The sequence below is a fragment of the Oryzias latipes genome, chromosome 12, assembly GCF_002234675.1.
Source record: "Oryzias latipes chromosome 12, ASM223467v1".
In the NCBI taxonomy this organism is placed as follows: domain Eukaryota; kingdom Metazoa; phylum Chordata; class Actinopteri; order Beloniformes; family Adrianichthyidae; genus Oryzias; species Oryzias latipes.
In genome coordinates, this window is record NC_019870.2 from 15,694,066 (window position 1) to 15,710,641 (window position 16,576).

Consider the following 16,576-nt stretch of genomic DNA (forward strand, 5'->3'; position numbering starts at 1 on the left):
GTTATTAGTCTTTTATGTTATAAGCATTTTAATTCCAACTTGAATTAATGCAACAGAATCCCTGTTAGGATTCATTGATGCATTAACTTTATTTTTCTGGATTTGTTTTTGTTTTTTCACAGAACCATTTCCTGCCAGTCCTGGTGTAGTAGACTATGTGGAATCCTTTTCTTTGGTAGAATTAGTTTCATTTTTTTCTAAAGCTAACAGGTTTCTTCTCCTTTATTTGGTCAGTTCTCTCTTTTTTCAAGGTAGTCTTTGTTTTTATTTGAATGAAAAATGTAACGGCTGTTACTAAAATTCTTTCACATAAAATAAAAATCTAGATTCTTAGCAGCAATTTTTTACGCGTCACATTATATTGTATTCTATTCGTGCGGGTTTTACACAGAAAGTAACTAATAAGTTACACAGGACTCAGGTAATGCAGTTTCAGTCTGAGGCCGTATTGCAAGGTAACTTTTAAATAACATTATCAATTAATCTGTAATTTATTACAGTTTGAAAATAACTTGCACAACAGTGATATCAAGCTCAATTGTCAGAATAGTTCAAAGTTTTCTCCAATTGTTGTTTTAAAGTAGACTTGTAGACTGAGGGACGATAAAACTGCTGTATCTTTCAATTTGTCTTGGTTTGAAACTATTTTTTTCTATAAATGCTGTTTTTCTATGTCACCAAATCATCTTTCTTTCCCACTTTCTCCCACACACTCTTCCTCATTTCCATGTTAGCCCTGTCTGCTTCATCTCCTGCTGTCTATTTCCATCCATCCCTCACACCGTTTACCTCTTTGCTCTCCTGTCATGCCAGAGCTTTATTTTTTATTGCTGTCCTTCCACTGATTACTGACTTTCCTCTCCCTTACAGACAGTTTTCCTGCATGAGACGCTGTCCATATTACAAACAGCATCTTCAGGATGGTTCTATTACCCTGTATGCCTGCTAGCTGTTAGATAATTTAATAAGCACCGCTGAAATGACACACAGTTATAATCAACTTAATGAAGCTACAGTACTGATGGAGTGTCGCTTCTCCTCCTTCTCCACTCCTCCTGGCTCTTGCAGGGTGTTGATGGAGAGCCATTCGAATGACAGCCGGGACAGTGGTCATCACCGGTGGAATTCTTGCAACTGTGATATTACTCCTTATCATTGCAGTACTGTGCTACTGTAGGCTGCAGGTGAGGCTGCATTCAGCACTTGTTTTCACAGACATTGGGAAGCTCTCATAAACTAATGATTTCTTCTTTGAAACTTTGTGTCTTACCATCATTTACGTTAGATTTTGTGTACGTTGTGAGACTGCACAGTGCTGTAAATGTGTTCCAAGTGAAAATGCAACAGTTCTAAAAAAAAATTGTATAAAAAGAAATGCAATCATACTATCCGGGAATTACGTTGTCAAATATTGCTTGGAAAATTAAAATCATCTTAGAGTTTAAGTTACTTCCTGACACAAGATGTCATCATAGATATAAAAGAATCTATAAAAAGAGATAGCTAAAGTGAAAATATGACCTGAAAGCCCAGTATAGGGTTATATGTCACTGGACTGCAACAACATTACTGCTCCTGATAAGATATAATGAGGTCAGTCGTCTGAGTGACAAAGAATTGTTAACTGTTTACTATTAAAAGCAAAAAAACACTATAAATGTTTAAGGGCAATTCAAATCTAAATGTAAAAACTCAATTTAAAAGGACAAAGACAGAAACAGGACAGTGATGAAAAACTTAAATGGTTTAATGAAAATTGTGTGAAAATGTCAACAACATTTCACATTTTTAAGCCTTTTATGGAGCAGGAGTAAGAGGAATTTGCAGAAAAATATTCTAGAGGTGAAAAGAGTGTCAGATAAGTTGATGAATCGGAAGCTGAAATTTGAAGGTGTGATCTTAAATGCTGTCAGTGGTTATGCCTCCAAGGTAAGATGTGAGCAAAAGGGAAATTGAGGTGATCCATTGTATTTCTAGGCTTGGTGTTCAAGACAGGAATGATGAAAGACATGTGGAGGTGGACATTACTAAAGGAATGGAAATGGCAGTGGTAAACACATTTTTCCAGAAAAGAGAGTGGGTGACAGCTCTGCCACCATCCCTGTGTGGGACTTGTAAAATGTTTTTCGGCCATAAAAAGTCCTAGATAAATACACACCATTTCCCATATATGAGTGGTAGAGGGATGCTATGATCTGAAAGAAGATGGAGGCAGTAAAGACCAAACAAAGGTCATATGAGGACTTGTATGACAGGTTGCTCTTTCCTACAGAAGCTTTGATAAAAGGTTGAAATTAATCAGATCTGTTTTCAGTCAAAGAGAGGTTTCTTTGCTCTTAAACATCCTCAATCAATGAAGTGCTGTGGAGAGAACTGTACCTCTGGCATGTTCTCCCATTTGACCCTGATCCAGAGATCATTTAGCTCTGTGTCAGTTCCCCGAGGGCCTCATACTCGGTCACAGTTCAAACAGATGGGGCAGCTGTGGCTCAGGTGGAGGAATGTGATCCAGTTTGCCCACTCTACATGTCACAGCCTTTGGGCAAAACACTGGACCACAATCCTGTCTGGGAGTGCTTTTGACATGGAAATAGGCATTCCAATTGAAGTTTTACTTTATGTGTGCCTCCCTGACGCTTTATTTAGTCAGGCCTCTTGGTTTGAGGTCAGCTTGTCTCACTTTGAACTCCAAAAAAAAAGTATCATTTAAATATTCAGATTTATTAAGAACATGTAACATACAGAAGTAACAAGGTTCTTGTCAAGGTAATTCATGTTGCTAATCTGTTGTGGCTTTTTTTGCATCACACAATCTTTATTGAGATATGCATACTGACAAAAGTCTATGTTTCCTGATTTTCCGTTTTTTTCCCTTGTCTTCTGTTCTTTCTATTTCCCATCTTTCACTCCCTTCCTTCTTCCCTCCCCAAGTACTATTGCTGTAAAAAGGAAGAGTCTGAGTCGGAGGAGGAGGAGCCAGACTTTGCAGTAACGTCGCGCCTCCCACCGGTTCACTCCAATCACAACATTGTGGCGGCAACTGCCGCCGCTTCCTCCATCCCAAATGGCCCTGCCCTCTTCTCCACCCCTCCACTGGCTCGGAAACTGACCCGCTCCCAGACTTTTTGCCCTACTTGCACACACTATGATCTGCCTTTCTACCTCCAGCCTCCTCAGCCGCAGCTTCACCACCCACCAGATGGGTTGAGGAATGGAGGTGAGCGGATCAGCTACCGCAGCATCCAGCACCAGCAGAGTCTGGACCTGCCAGTGCCTGTAAACATTTCCAACTACCGCAAACCAAACCTCGCACGATCAGTTACCATGAGGGAGATGTTCCAACGCAGCTGCAGCATCAGCACAGATGTTTGACTGATTGACATTCAAGGCTTGGTCTTCACAGAGATAAGATGGCCAAAGCTGGACTTGTTTGTGATCCTTTTTCTGTCATCCTCAAAATTCTCATTCTGCCAGACACCTATTACAAAAAGGATGGACAGTTTTGTAAAAGGAACATGCTTAGGTTTGTAACCTTACACTTGGGTCAGCATGAAGCTTAATAAAATCCTTAAAAATCAAAAATTACCTAGATCAAATCCGAATAGTTTCTTTATTTTAAACTCTTCTTTTTAGAAAAAAATTGTACATTTGGTTTTAGCCTTCAAAAAACTTGTGACACAAACTTAGTCTAGCCCTGTACCCTGGATTCTTCAACCCCTGACCTGAAAGGCGGACAGATTACTGTCAGGTCTCCTACACAGCTGCTACATGCAAAATATGATTGTGGGAACAGTTCCTCTCTCTTCCAATGGCCTGGTGTGTTTATTTCAAACACTCTTAGAGGTCATGAAACATCCCTCATGACCAGTGCAGAGGAGAGCATGCTTCTGTCACTGCCTCCCACAGAAATATTGCATAGTTTTAACATAGGCCATAATATTTTTAGACTAAAAGGGCTCATAGAAAATAAAAATAAAAATCCATCCTATTTTCCAATCATTTCACTACGGGAAGATTTTTGAGTGTCTGCAGAGAACACAAAATGTACATACTATATCCTGATCAAGGTGTTTTTGCAGACAGAGGCCTGAATTATTAATTTTGTGCAACCATACTGTATTTGACTGTACTGGAATGCATGTTTGTATGAATGTGTATCTCGATCCAATTGTTACCAGAATTTCTGTTAAATCTACAGTCCCACTGAGTTTATCTTACTTGTTTTTAAGTATTAATGAGTCATAAAAAGGCAGAGATGAATCCAATCAGATCAAATAAAAACACTATTATGTAAATGTTTATTTATTTATTATTTACCTGTTGGAAACCGCCATGTAGGCTGCAGTCAGAGATGACAAATTTAGGGCATCGTTTTTAACTATTAGGTGTGATCTTTGTTACAGCTTCTCGCAGAGATTTTACATTTTTGGACTCTCACTTCTTTGCTTGTGTTGTATCTGATATGTGATGTCTGAAATTTTATTTTGGAAGATTCACTCTTAAAGGCACGTATAAATATTTAATAGGCCATAGCGTACATTTATGCTTCTCCCCTGCCTCTCGAACCATTGGACTGAGAAAAATGTGCTCTTTCTCTGAGGTGCTCAGAGAGTTCCTCCTTGGATTTGTTTTTATTTTTTGCGCTTGGCTGACCGGCCAAGCTGGAGGGCTCATTTTCTGACTGGAGGAGTAGTGGCTGGATTTCATGGGAGGAATTACTGCTTGATTTGAAATGAGAGGACATCGTTGGTGGTTGCAAAGACTTGCAGCTGATTGGATTGTCCTTTCTACACCCCATCCCCCATCCTTTCTCTCAGACAGATGGTACTGTACATACTGTTGTACCATCTATCTATTTCTGGGGTTCTGTTTGTTCTACCAACAATTATTTATTCATCCAACAATGCGCCATGTTCTTCTTCCTAAAACCTGCAAAAATAAAAGAAGAGTGCAGGGTGACCTTCTACACAATTTTGGCAATTTACCTTAGCAAAATGGTAACATTAAAAATGCACCTCCTGGCCTTTTGGCTTTAAGCATCACAGCTTTACTGCTTACTCTAAATGTTAACAAGGACGTAAATCCTCAGTTTCAAAAAATCAAAGTTTATATCAAAGATGGACAGAAATCACCGGTCCAGACACACAGACACCCTCCACGGATCTGTTCATATTTGTGGAGTAAAAACAGATTGCACAGGAATTGTAGTGCCATAATAAAATATATAATTATCAATATTGTTACTATTATTATGTGTATAAAAGACGTATTGCTTTTACATTAAAAAAATTTTTCCTGTTATTTTAGGATCCAGCTGTTTAGTTTTTCAGACATGGTACCGTACAGCTGACACGTTCCAGTCTTTGTTTCTAATATACAAATAGACACTTTGTTGCTAATAAAATGGTGTAAAAATCACAATGTTGTGCAGTTTGGCTAATTTCATTAACCAAATATAAGGAAAATACGTTTTTAGATTTCTTTTTTTGTTTTAAATAAAATATTTACAAAATGAACTCTTAAAGTTGAATGTTTTTTAAAGGACTGGTGCTGAAGGAGATGTTGTTATAGGCCAGTATTGATGGGAGTGACAGCTTGACAGCATCCAATGTTAGCAAAGGTGAAGTCCATGGAGAAGACAGAGCAGGAGAGAAGAGGACAGAAAAATCAATTCACAGGTACAGATTTTCACCACTAGAACTTTTATTTGTCTGACAGAAAACAACCTTAACGAACGTTTAAAATTCTCTTTTCCATGCAAATTATTTAACCTACAAACTGAAGAATCATCATAATCACCTAACACCACTCTTATCCCCTGTTACTTCTACAATAATAATAATAAAAAACAGTTTGAAAAGGTCACAATGTGCCAAATTTCCATTAGCATCATGTTATAGTTTTGCAATGAGCTCGGCTGAAATGAAGAGTCAATTTAGTCCGTGAAATTCCATCAACGTATTTTTCTTATGGATACTAAATGAAAACAAATTGAACAGGAAATCATATTAAAGAACTGAGATGTACTGCAAAGGACACCGACTGCATTTGTGACATTTATGCATTCAGAGAGTCATACAGTATTAAAGAAAACACAATATTATACTAGACAGTAATCAATCATTTAGTCTCACAAATGATTACCTAGGGGCAGCAGAATTTGTCTAAAGCTTATGAACACGGTGAGACTGTTGCTCTGAAAAACAAAGAAACCACCTGGCCTTTTGTAACAGACAGAACAACACTATGAAAGAGAAAAAACAATGAAGCATGCCAAGCCTTGAAGCACTAATGTGTTATTAAAATCTGCACACGGATCCAGGCAGCCCAGGAGCAACAGCAGGAGAGACGGACTCTAATGGGAAGGTTATGGAGCAGAAATGGGGTGGCTTTTTGTATGATGATAAACAAGACTGACTGAGGTGAGGAGTCGCAGTGAAACACATCAAGGTTAAAAGATGGAAATGAGAAGCTTTACTCAAGCAGCAAACTGGGTGAGTCAGAAACAAGCAATAGAAAAATGACAGCAAACTCTGTCAGACGGGAAGTAGTTATTAGAAGGATGAGTCACACCATGTAAGACACACAGACAGACGGAGGGAGAGAGCAGCAAGTATAAAATCAAAGAATGTGCATACATTCCTTTGCTCTACTATTATTACACCCAAAATTCTTGATATCAAAAACCGTGCAGATATTGATAGATTCACTTGGATTAGGAAGTAATCAGCTTTTCCCACATCCTAAATGAGTCAGAAAAAAGTTCACATCAAAAGATAAACAAGAAATGTATTTACAGTCATTTTCATATTTTTCACCTGTGTCAAAACTAAACATAAATTGCATCTGGCATTTCATTGCTGCCATAAAGTGAAAGGGCGTAAAGACAACTGAGCGGGCGTGTAAAAAAGAGAAAAAAATTCTGCTTCATTATTGATGTGTGTTTGTGCTCTTTTCAACCACTTAACAGGTTAAACTGGGTTAACTAACTTTTTTTTTACGGCTATCTTTGACTAAGTATTTTGTGTGAAAATCCCGTCCTATTGTACTATAACTAATCGTTATCACTGGTAGCAAACATTTTATTGATTCCTTTAAAAATCCAATCTTATTGTTTTTTCGAAGCATCACATTTAAATTTGCATAACTGATTCTAAAAAGAATTGCAAACGTGTTTTGGGGTTTTCTGTAAATTACTGATTAAAATGAAAGTTAGTTTTTTAATTTCCTTTTATTAACTCCTTCCTACATTTAGGTAAATTGACAGCAATCATTTGTGGATGTCTGTAACTTTAAGTAGATGAGGATAAAGCGCAGATTTCTGATCAGGACTGGTTACAAACAGTTGCTTGAATATATATAATTATAAAATAAATGTTGCAGAAACTGACATTCTAAAAATCTATTTATTTGGACATCTGTGAGCCATATATGATTCATTGTCAGTCATAAAAGATTTGCAATAGTAAAACTAAAACAGCACATGCATCTCAAATCATTACTATACTGGCATAGACGAGAAAAGTAACCCACCTTCATAAATCTGTCTCTCTCCCACACACACGACTCCTTGCAGGAGCCGCTGCTGCCCACTGCCTGTGAGATTGAAGATTCTTAAAGGAGAAAACGACACATCTCATCTATGATTTTTTACATTTTTATTCTTCAACCTCTCTGTTTTTGTGTTAACGAATAAAAGTGTTACAAATAAGGAATAAGGATGGACGACCCAACTGGGTTCTTTCTGTGTTGACAGATGTAGCTGGGATAGGCTCCAGCAACCCCTTGACCCTTCACAGGACTACTAAAGGATGGATGTTTAGTGCTTAACTTTGCTGTTTTCAAAGCTGGTTCTGGTATAGCAAATCAATGTGTGCTGATGAAGTTAAATTAGACTTTAACTCTTGTTAATTCATCATCAACCAAGCCTGTGAATCCAACTCTGAAATTGGCCAATCCCATGTACAGTGAGCATAGATTACATGTACACCTGGCTAATATATGATGAAGCATTTCTATGATTGTACAATCTTCTTTTAGTGAAAAAATAAGTGAGTTGTTTGAGACAGAGAGACAGAGGGAGAGTCAGCCTAAATGTTGGTAGACAATGGAGTCGATTTGGTAGCTCTTAGCCGCCATCTACTGGAAAAGCCAATAAAAGGATAGTTTACTTCTAAGCAATCAAAAGCAATAAATTATTTTATTTTGTGTCACTGATATTTAATTTTAAACATGTTTTTTTTTTTTAAATATGCAAAGCAATCTTTTTTAATAGGAACATGTTGAAAGATAAAGCAATAAATCGAGATCACAAAACACTAAAAGTACATTTTTTTGTGTTTTCATAATTACAGTTTTAACTTTAATCATTAATCTAAGCAATTTTGGTTGAGCAACCTGTTTGCAAGAAAAAGGGTTGGGAGTTCAGATCCCGGGTTCAGCAATCATTGTGTACTTTGGGTATGACACCTGACTCCAAATTGGGTCATGATCATTTCTGTTATAATCCATTGAGGATATAGATTCCTTGTGTATAATGTTTGAATCAAGGCTTTTCAAAACTTTTTGTTTTAAAAATGAACTTGTACTGAAAGGAAAGCTGACGACCTGGACGCTTAGCTAAAATGCAGTGCTTGTTATCCGACCAATTCTAAACCACAATAAAGTTTTAAGTGAATATATGAAGTGAAATAAACAACTTGTTTTTTTAGATGTAATAATTTTGAAGATTTAAGAAAATGTCTCGTTAAGCAGTGTAAAAAAAAATGTTAGGTTGTTCCCTAATTCTCTAATTATATAATTTTTTTGTGTGTGTTTCCTTCATATTTATCTATTTTTAAATGATTGGATTTTAAGTTGATCATCAGAGTTGGCCCCGGCACCTTTTTCTGCACCAAATCACTGGTGTTTAAGGTTGTGGCCACTTCAACTGTTAATGCTTGACGTGTTTCTCCGCCCCCTTTAAGATTAAACCACGCCTCCTCGTTTTTTAACCAATCAGTTTGTCTTGAGTGAATCTGTTTCCTGTCAGGCGCAAATTTACAAACTAGACTTTTCCTCTGTCCTCAGCAAACACAACTTATATAAAAACACTTACATGAAGCAGCATGAGTGCTAATGAGAGCAATGAAACGTCTTCAGTTTCGAGTAACTGCCACGCTTCGACACCTAAAGAAAGCGAGAAAGGCAAAAAGGATCCAAAAAGGTAATTTCACTGTTAGCTTGGTGTTAGCTAGCCAAGCTAGCTTATAGGAAGCTGCACCATCGCCTCCTCAGCACATTTCTGTGGTTCTTCACTTAATCTCTCATTTCCTAATCATAACAATTCAAATGACTGTAGGCGTAGAAAGAAAATATTACCGGTAATTGGAAGAAAATAAACATTTTTGGTCACTAACAATCCAGTTTAAATTTCAGCAAAAATTTCATTTAATTTATTTAATTAAATATATTTTTAACTTTGGATATTAGCTGTGAATTAAAGTTGCATGGGGTGCAACTATTGATTGACTTCATCAATTAATAGATTAATAATTGATCTGTCTGAGGCAATTTTTTAATCAAATTGATGTAAATCATTCTTAAATTGTTTTTAAAGGAAATAAAGATCTATAATCGATCTTAGAAAATACCATTTGGGCTGAGGCACAATTATTATTATTTTACTATAACAGTTGATGCCCAAGTGCATCACAGCAGGCAACACGTATGTGATGGTGGTAAAAGGTAAATATCTCCAAGTCAGACTGGTTGAATCTTTGGATAGAAATGTCCTGGATCGCTATCAGATCGACCCAAAAAATATAAACCAATATCGACTGTGAATCGTACCAGCAACCGCAAGCTATACTAATGGAATTGTTATTGTTGTGCTAGAGGAGCCGCGACAGAGAAACGAAAGAGCCGCATGGTTGCCGACCCCTGATCTAAATACTTGGCCTAAGTTATAAAGGGTTTTTTGCTCTCTCAATATTTGGCAATATTAAAAATATAAAAAAACCTTTAATTATAGTTTTTTTTCTTCTTTGCCTCCCACAGAACTCCTCTATCACACCTTAAAAAAGTACACTGCTCTTTTAAGTCACCTGTAAGTATTGCTTCTTTTTTTAATGGACACACTCTGACAACACGTTCACGACATCCACATGAGGGGTTACAGTCACTTGTTTTACTCAAAAGCATTTAACATGTTCAATTCTTCTAATCTGGTGTATTGATTCAGCCAATTCATTTTTGAATGTCAAATAGTAGCCAAATTAAAACCAACAACCCAAAAAGGACTTTGAACAACACACTGAAACTCCTAGCCTTCCTAGTGTATTTCTTTTTAGCGTTTTTAGGTAGAAACAAACAAGTAAAAAACATGATTTTTGTTTTGACCCTCACAGCATCATGTAACTGAGAAAGCTAAAGTTAGTCATGAAGGGGAAGTGGCAGAACTGCAGAGGAGAAGGGAGCAGCTGGATTCAGAGATAGAACAGCTAGAGGCTGAGTGAGTACAACTTCATCTTTATGTAATCTGACTTTTGACATACAGATGAAAGTATCGATCTTATAGGTTATCATTTTAATTGTAGTTAAAATCATCTGAAAAAAATTCTCTAAAATAAGGTTTTTTTTGACCAGTGGTTATCTGAGCAGCGTCTTTCCAAAAATATTTACAGTTGTGTTTTTTGCTACTGAGCAAAAGTTCTACTGTTAATTAAATTTTGTGTGTGTTTTAATGTCCAGAGGATACAAAGTAGAGGAGTTGGAACACCATATTAAAAAGCTGCATGAATACAATGACATCAAAGACATTGGACAGTCACTTCTAGGTCGCATTGGTAAGTATGTGTATTTGCACCGTCAACTACTTTGTTCCACCTCTGACTAATTAATGTTTGCAATTGTTTATGTTTACAATTAGTGTTTATGAGAGCGCATTTGCAGCTTGATCTGACTAAATTAAAGCAGGTTAAGCACAACCTGTTTAATGAAGTCATTTTTCATTCTAGTTAAGTGTTATTAACAAACACAAACAAAAATTTGACTAATTTAGCTTTAAAATGAGCATTTCACCATTTCATGAAATCTACTTTGGTTGATCCTCAGGCTACGTTCACACTGCAGGGCTTAATGCTCAATTCCGATTTTTTTGAAAATCAAGGGGGGGGCAGTGGAAGTGTGTCGGCTGCCCGCATTCGTGTTGTGTGTTACAAAGGAAGGAGAACGGTAATAAAAGAAGGCTTCCCCCAGAATAAATGATATTGACTCTTTATTAACCCGCCCTGGAGAATCTGAGGGTCCGAACGGGGAAGTGAACCCCGAAGGAGGATCTGCTTTCGGCCCTGGAGAAGGTCTCCCCCGCGCTTCTGACCACGGTCTGAAAGGGGAAAAAAAAAGTCATCCCTGGAAAGGTTCAACACTACGCTAGGCCAATTCGCTGGAAATGTTTTCAAAAACTGCTCAGTTGTGATAAGAGCCCTCGAGTTTGGCCTGAATAGAGCTGTCACCCCAAATATGAATCCAATCGGTGACCTTGCTTCCCTTCCACTGACTGGTCTCAGCAGCATCGTCCGCCGTGGTTGTTGTTTATGTTCTCGTTCCCGCCTACTTCAACGCAGAATTATGTTTGTAGCGTATCAATGACGTACCGGTCGGATACAAGTGGCCTGGCCGTTCAGACAGAGGACTCATTTCAAAAGATCGGATACGTATCGGATTCAGGACCACATGCCCAAGTGGCCTGGGTCGCACTTGAAAAGATCGGATCTGTGTCGTTCAGACTGTCATGAAAAGATCAGATACAGGTCGCATTGGGGCAAAAAAAATCGGAATTGGGTCGTTTTAGCCTGCAGTGTGAACGCAGCCTAATTCTTACTCTGCTGTTTGATCACACTAGCCATAGTTTTCTCATTTCCTTCCAAGTAAACATAGGGGTAAATAAAAATGTGTTTTAATATGATCAATCTATTATTTGAAACATATTTTTTTCTAAGATGTCATTTTTTTAGGTTTGGAGGCAATGCCTTCTTTTTGTAATAGAGTAGCATAATTTATAACCACAATCGACTATTCTTTGGTGTTTGATTTTTTATTTTACTTTTTTTTGCAAACTAACTATAACATGACTCACAATGATCTGTCACTAGAATGTGACATATTAGTATCTCATTTACATGTTTATTATCAGGCACTATGATGTTAAAACAGACAGAGAACAAAGTTGTACAAAGTTTTTTAGAATTGTTAAATAAAAGTAAGACCTGTTGATTTAAACAGGACCATCTTTACAATATTTACATTTTAGCAATTAGTTCATAAAGTATTGCACATCTTGAATGTTTTTTTATTTTTGTGGTGAAAAATACAGACAGATTTTTTTACTGGTAAAAAAGAGGTAGGACTGTTAAGAGAAAAATATGGAGTTTTCCTGTCAAAGGTTACTGGAAAAATTCAAATCAAACCACTTTGCTTATTCAAATGGGAGTATTTAATGGCTGATCTTGAAGTTGCTTTAGTCAACCGCTAGAGGGCAGTAAAGAGGCATTTTGAGTCTTCTGATTATTTAAAAAGCAGAGGCAAGTTCATTGTTTTATTCTATTAACACCAAAAAACAAATGTTTATTGACTTTATTTCACTGCACAGGTGTCAAACTTACTGTATTTATCCTCTTTGTTGCATTCAATTTAAACCTATCTGCAGGACCTTTTCACCAAAGTCCACCCTCTGGATTCTTGAATAAAGTAGCTGCTAGCTAATATTGAACAGCAGCTGGGACATTTGGCTGCAGGTTCAATCCGCTTACAGAAATTATTTATCTTGAGGGTTTTCTGCACATCTGCTCTCTGTGGTTTTCTGATTTGGAAGGATTTCAAAAATACAAGCTAAAAAAAACAGAGATGTTGACTTCTTTGTTGATCATTTTCACCACACACAAAAAGACATACACTGTTTGTCCATACAACAGATTTAGAGAAGTGGGGGTGAGTTCCCAGCTGTCATACTGTTTGGAAAGTTTTGATAAACTATGAATGTCATGCACCGCTGTGAATCATTTGACTTTTCACCCACTTTTCTTTTTCTCTGCTGTCCATCCTTTTTTTTTAAATTATGTTTAATATATAGATGTTTGAAACTGTAAATGTTTTTCTAGTATCAGTAAAATGAAGAACTGAGATGTTAATGACCTCTTGGTGAACAGAGGTGGCGTTTCCCCTCTTACACAATTTCAGGCTTTGTCATCACTCAGACGACACACAATTACAATCTCTGTGTGCGTACGCTAAGACATGCAGGCAGGGTCAAACACGGACTATCCTCTTCTCTGCCCCGTCCCTCTCTGGCTCACTTTGTCTCAAACAAGCACACTTTGACGGAGAGCCTCCACTCGGACACTGAATCGTTGTTGTACTCTATGTTCTTATTCTGAGAGGGAGGACGTAAGTGGGCGGGGTTTGGAGTAAGCCATGCCCTGTAGTACACTCTGGCGACAACCACCCCTTTGTCTATAATCGTCTTTTTCCGTCAGCATTACTGTCATTAAGGCTTTTGTATGATTTATGGTTTTATTGTCGTGATTTAAAACTGTTGAGCATCTTGTAAAACTCGTCACCTCCAGCTGTTGCCCAACACCTGGACACACAGGTGTTGATATGCAACATGTCTTTGATTCAGCCTACAGTTCATACATCTTTTTGGAAACTAAATAAAAGATAGCCAAACATTTATAGAAATAAATAGTAACTTGATGATTGGAGTGGGACTCTAAAGGGTTAGTAGACCTTTTTTTTTTATTCGTCCACATTAACAAACTCTTAACAAGTAGAAGGGAAAAACTGTGCCGTTTTTTGGGAAGCAGATGATATAAAAAATAGGCTAATTTCTGAAAGAAGGTAATGGCAGACAAAAAAACCCAAAAAGCTTCATGTGTATAGTTGAAATTGTGCTTATAAAAACATTTTATAATCTCAATCTTGGTTGGAATCTTAGTTGTTGTAGTCGCATGCACCGTTCATCATTTCTACTGTCAGCCAGAACTGTTTTCAGCAAAGTGAAAACACGATTACAGAAGAATGAAGAAACTTTAAATCGATGCTGACTGTGCTTGTCTAAAGTTAAACAAGTGTCTTTGCATGAGGGAGCAAATGTGTGAGGAATTTGTTGAAAAGCTAGAAGACACCTCAAAGTGCAGTTGTTTGCTGAACACGTCTGGGGTCAAATTAGTCACCTTGATGATGTCATGGCTAATTGGTTTTAACTCAGCAGGCTGAAATGCATGTAAACAAGTCTTGAGTTACTTCTCTAATACCCCCAGTCAGCTTTTTATTTAGAAAGTCTTTCTCATTTCTAATGAAGGTCTTGCTTTATACACCCTCCCTTCATCCTTTATACACCCTTCCTTTGACTCAGTTCAAGCGTTCCCAGTTTAGTCAATCAGTAACAATGTAAATGTCAGAGTCAGCTCCTAGATTTAAAAGAACGTATCTGGATTTTTTATGGCTTTGTAACATTGTCAAATGCTGAATTAATTTAATTGTAATTTACTTATTTATTTTATTTGATTTACTTTACATTGCCATCTTGAAAAATACTGTATATAAATTTGTTGTTATATGGAAAAAACTTTTCCCCACAGGGATTTAAACAAACTAAAGGTGGAATTTCCATTGATAGTATTAGGAATTCTTTCAATTATTAACTAAAAACTTAGCTTTCTGGGGGGGAAAAAAACCTTAAAACAAAAAATTATTTCATTGATTTAATAAATGAATAGGGGATTTTCTAAGTGATCCGTTCAATATTGTTTGAGTTTTTTTATACCTACCCTAATTAACGTATGACACAAAGTTAAATCAGTCCTAGTGGTTCAGAGATCAAACCATTTCACACTTTGAATTAATTTTTTTGTGTTTTGATAAGGTTACGTCAGGAAGGACATTCAGCAGAAACCTTTATGCCAAAGCAGCCAAAAATGTTAAGCTTGGACCACAGACTCTCAACAATAGAATAAGTGTGCTCTAATCTGACATGATACAGTGAGTTTTGATAGGATTTAAAAAAATGTTTGCAACACAATCCATTACATATATGTGTAATACACCCAAAGAAGGTTTAAAAACGTAGGCAATTAGTTAAATGCATCTTTAATGGTTTAAAAATAGTCCCTGAAGGTAAATGGGGAGCTTGGATTTTTCTGTCAGACTGAGATCTGGGTTTGTTTGTTTTAGTGAAAAAGTAAAGGAAAGCATTTTGACCCTGAAATGTTTTCCTTGTAGCTGCTCTTCGGGGGACCACCACACGAGATCTCTACACACAGTTTGACCTTGCCCTGGATGACTGACAGAAATATGAGGAATACCTTTTCCAAGCATTTCGTCTTCTAGAGAACAACAGATGTCAAAATAAAAGTCTTTTCATTTATGAAGGTGGGGACTCTAAATATGATCTGACCTTTTGATCTTTGATGAGTTGTAAAGCTTTTTTTCCTGTCTACATAGAATCTGGCTTTAGTGAGAATTTAATTTTGTTTTAATAGATCTATTAAAAGTATTTATTTACAATTTCTAATGGCATTTCATTATAGAAAAATAAGAGTCATCTGATTATCAGAATACTGATCATTTACTAGTGCACCGATGAATACGAGACCTATTGCATCCGAACTATTAAGACCAGGATTCAAGCTTTACTACATACCACTGAAACAATAAATACAATTTTATTATTATGGACGGCATGACGGCTTTGTTGCTGTCTTAAAGACCTACGCTGATGGAAATTGTGTTTTTTTTTCTTGTGGCATTTTTCTGACATGTATAAATAAGCTTAAGGTTGCATTTCAGAGTATTTATGTATTCAATTTGTTGTGAATCAGGAGCCGACGACTAAATGCCATTTAAAAAAAAACTTATTCCGCACCAACAGTCATAACCCAGGTGAATAAACTACCTCGCTCTGCAAAAACTATCGCCTTGAAAAGGATTCAGATCTTTTTGTGATTTTGCCTAAAATATCATTAAAAGACAACTGGGATTGCTTTTAAAATAGATCAAAAGATGATTTGACTGGAATGCTGACATATAGTTTACATTAACCTATATTTTTAGTTTAAAACTGCCAGCACAACCACACAAGTGCAATTATAGTATCAGTGATCTAATCTGACATGATAAAGTGGGTTTTCTTACTGCCATCAGCAGTAGATTTGTCAGTGCTGACAATGCTCTGTTCCTTCATTTTTAAGTCAAAGTTCATAGTTTGCTTTTTGTGTGTATTGCATCATCATCTATTTCATTTACTATATATGCTTGACTGACAAATATATTATTTGGCTGCTTCTGATGGAGTTAAAGGATAAAGTGGACATTTTACATTAAAATGACAGGAAGCTTGTCTTTCTAGATGCTTAAGCTTTACATATATGTATAACAATCAGCTGGCATGTGGTTGCAGGGTCAGTAAAGTTTTGGATCAATTATATTTAAGTCTAAGTAATAATATTTTTTGTAGTTTTCATGTTTGTTTGTACAGGACGACTCGAACATAAAAATTTGCCAAAATCATAAATGGCTTTATATTTTAGATCAAAAC

The 16,576-nt window shown here is 36.6% G+C and overlaps 2 protein-coding genes across 3 annotated transcripts; both read left to right on the plus strand.

Moving 5' to 3' along the window:
* Positions 1–1,918: 1,918 nt before the first annotated feature.
* LOC101158121 (protein FAM163B) lies at positions 1,919–3,372 on the plus strand. Its single transcript, XM_020707949.1, has 3 exons — positions 1,919–1,929; positions 1,978–2,050; positions 2,932–3,372. The coding sequence occupies exons 1-3, from the start codon at positions 1,919–1,921 to the stop codon at positions 3,370–3,372; spliced, it is 525 nt and encodes a 174-aa protein (XP_020563608.1).
* Positions 3,373–8,992: 5,620 nt separating this feature from the next.
* swi5 (SWI5 homologous recombination repair protein) lies at positions 8,993–15,952 on the plus strand. 2 transcript variants are annotated; one of them, XM_011481885.2, is made up of 6 exons: positions 9,100–9,205; positions 9,877–9,943; positions 10,039–10,087; positions 10,389–10,492; positions 10,732–10,826; positions 15,262–15,952. In XM_011481885.2, exons 1-6 carry the CDS (start codon positions 9,118–9,120, stop codon positions 15,324–15,326), a joined length of 468 nt encoding a protein of 155 aa, XP_011480187.2. In that variant the 5' UTR covers positions 9,100–9,117; the 3' UTR covers positions 15,327–15,952. The 2 variants fall into 2 exon arrangements, with proteins under 2 accessions (XP_004074881.1, XP_011480187.2); XM_004074833.4 differs by lacking the exon at positions 9,877–9,943 and having other exon boundaries at positions 8,993–9,205.
* Positions 15,953–16,576: the final 624 nt, after the last annotated feature.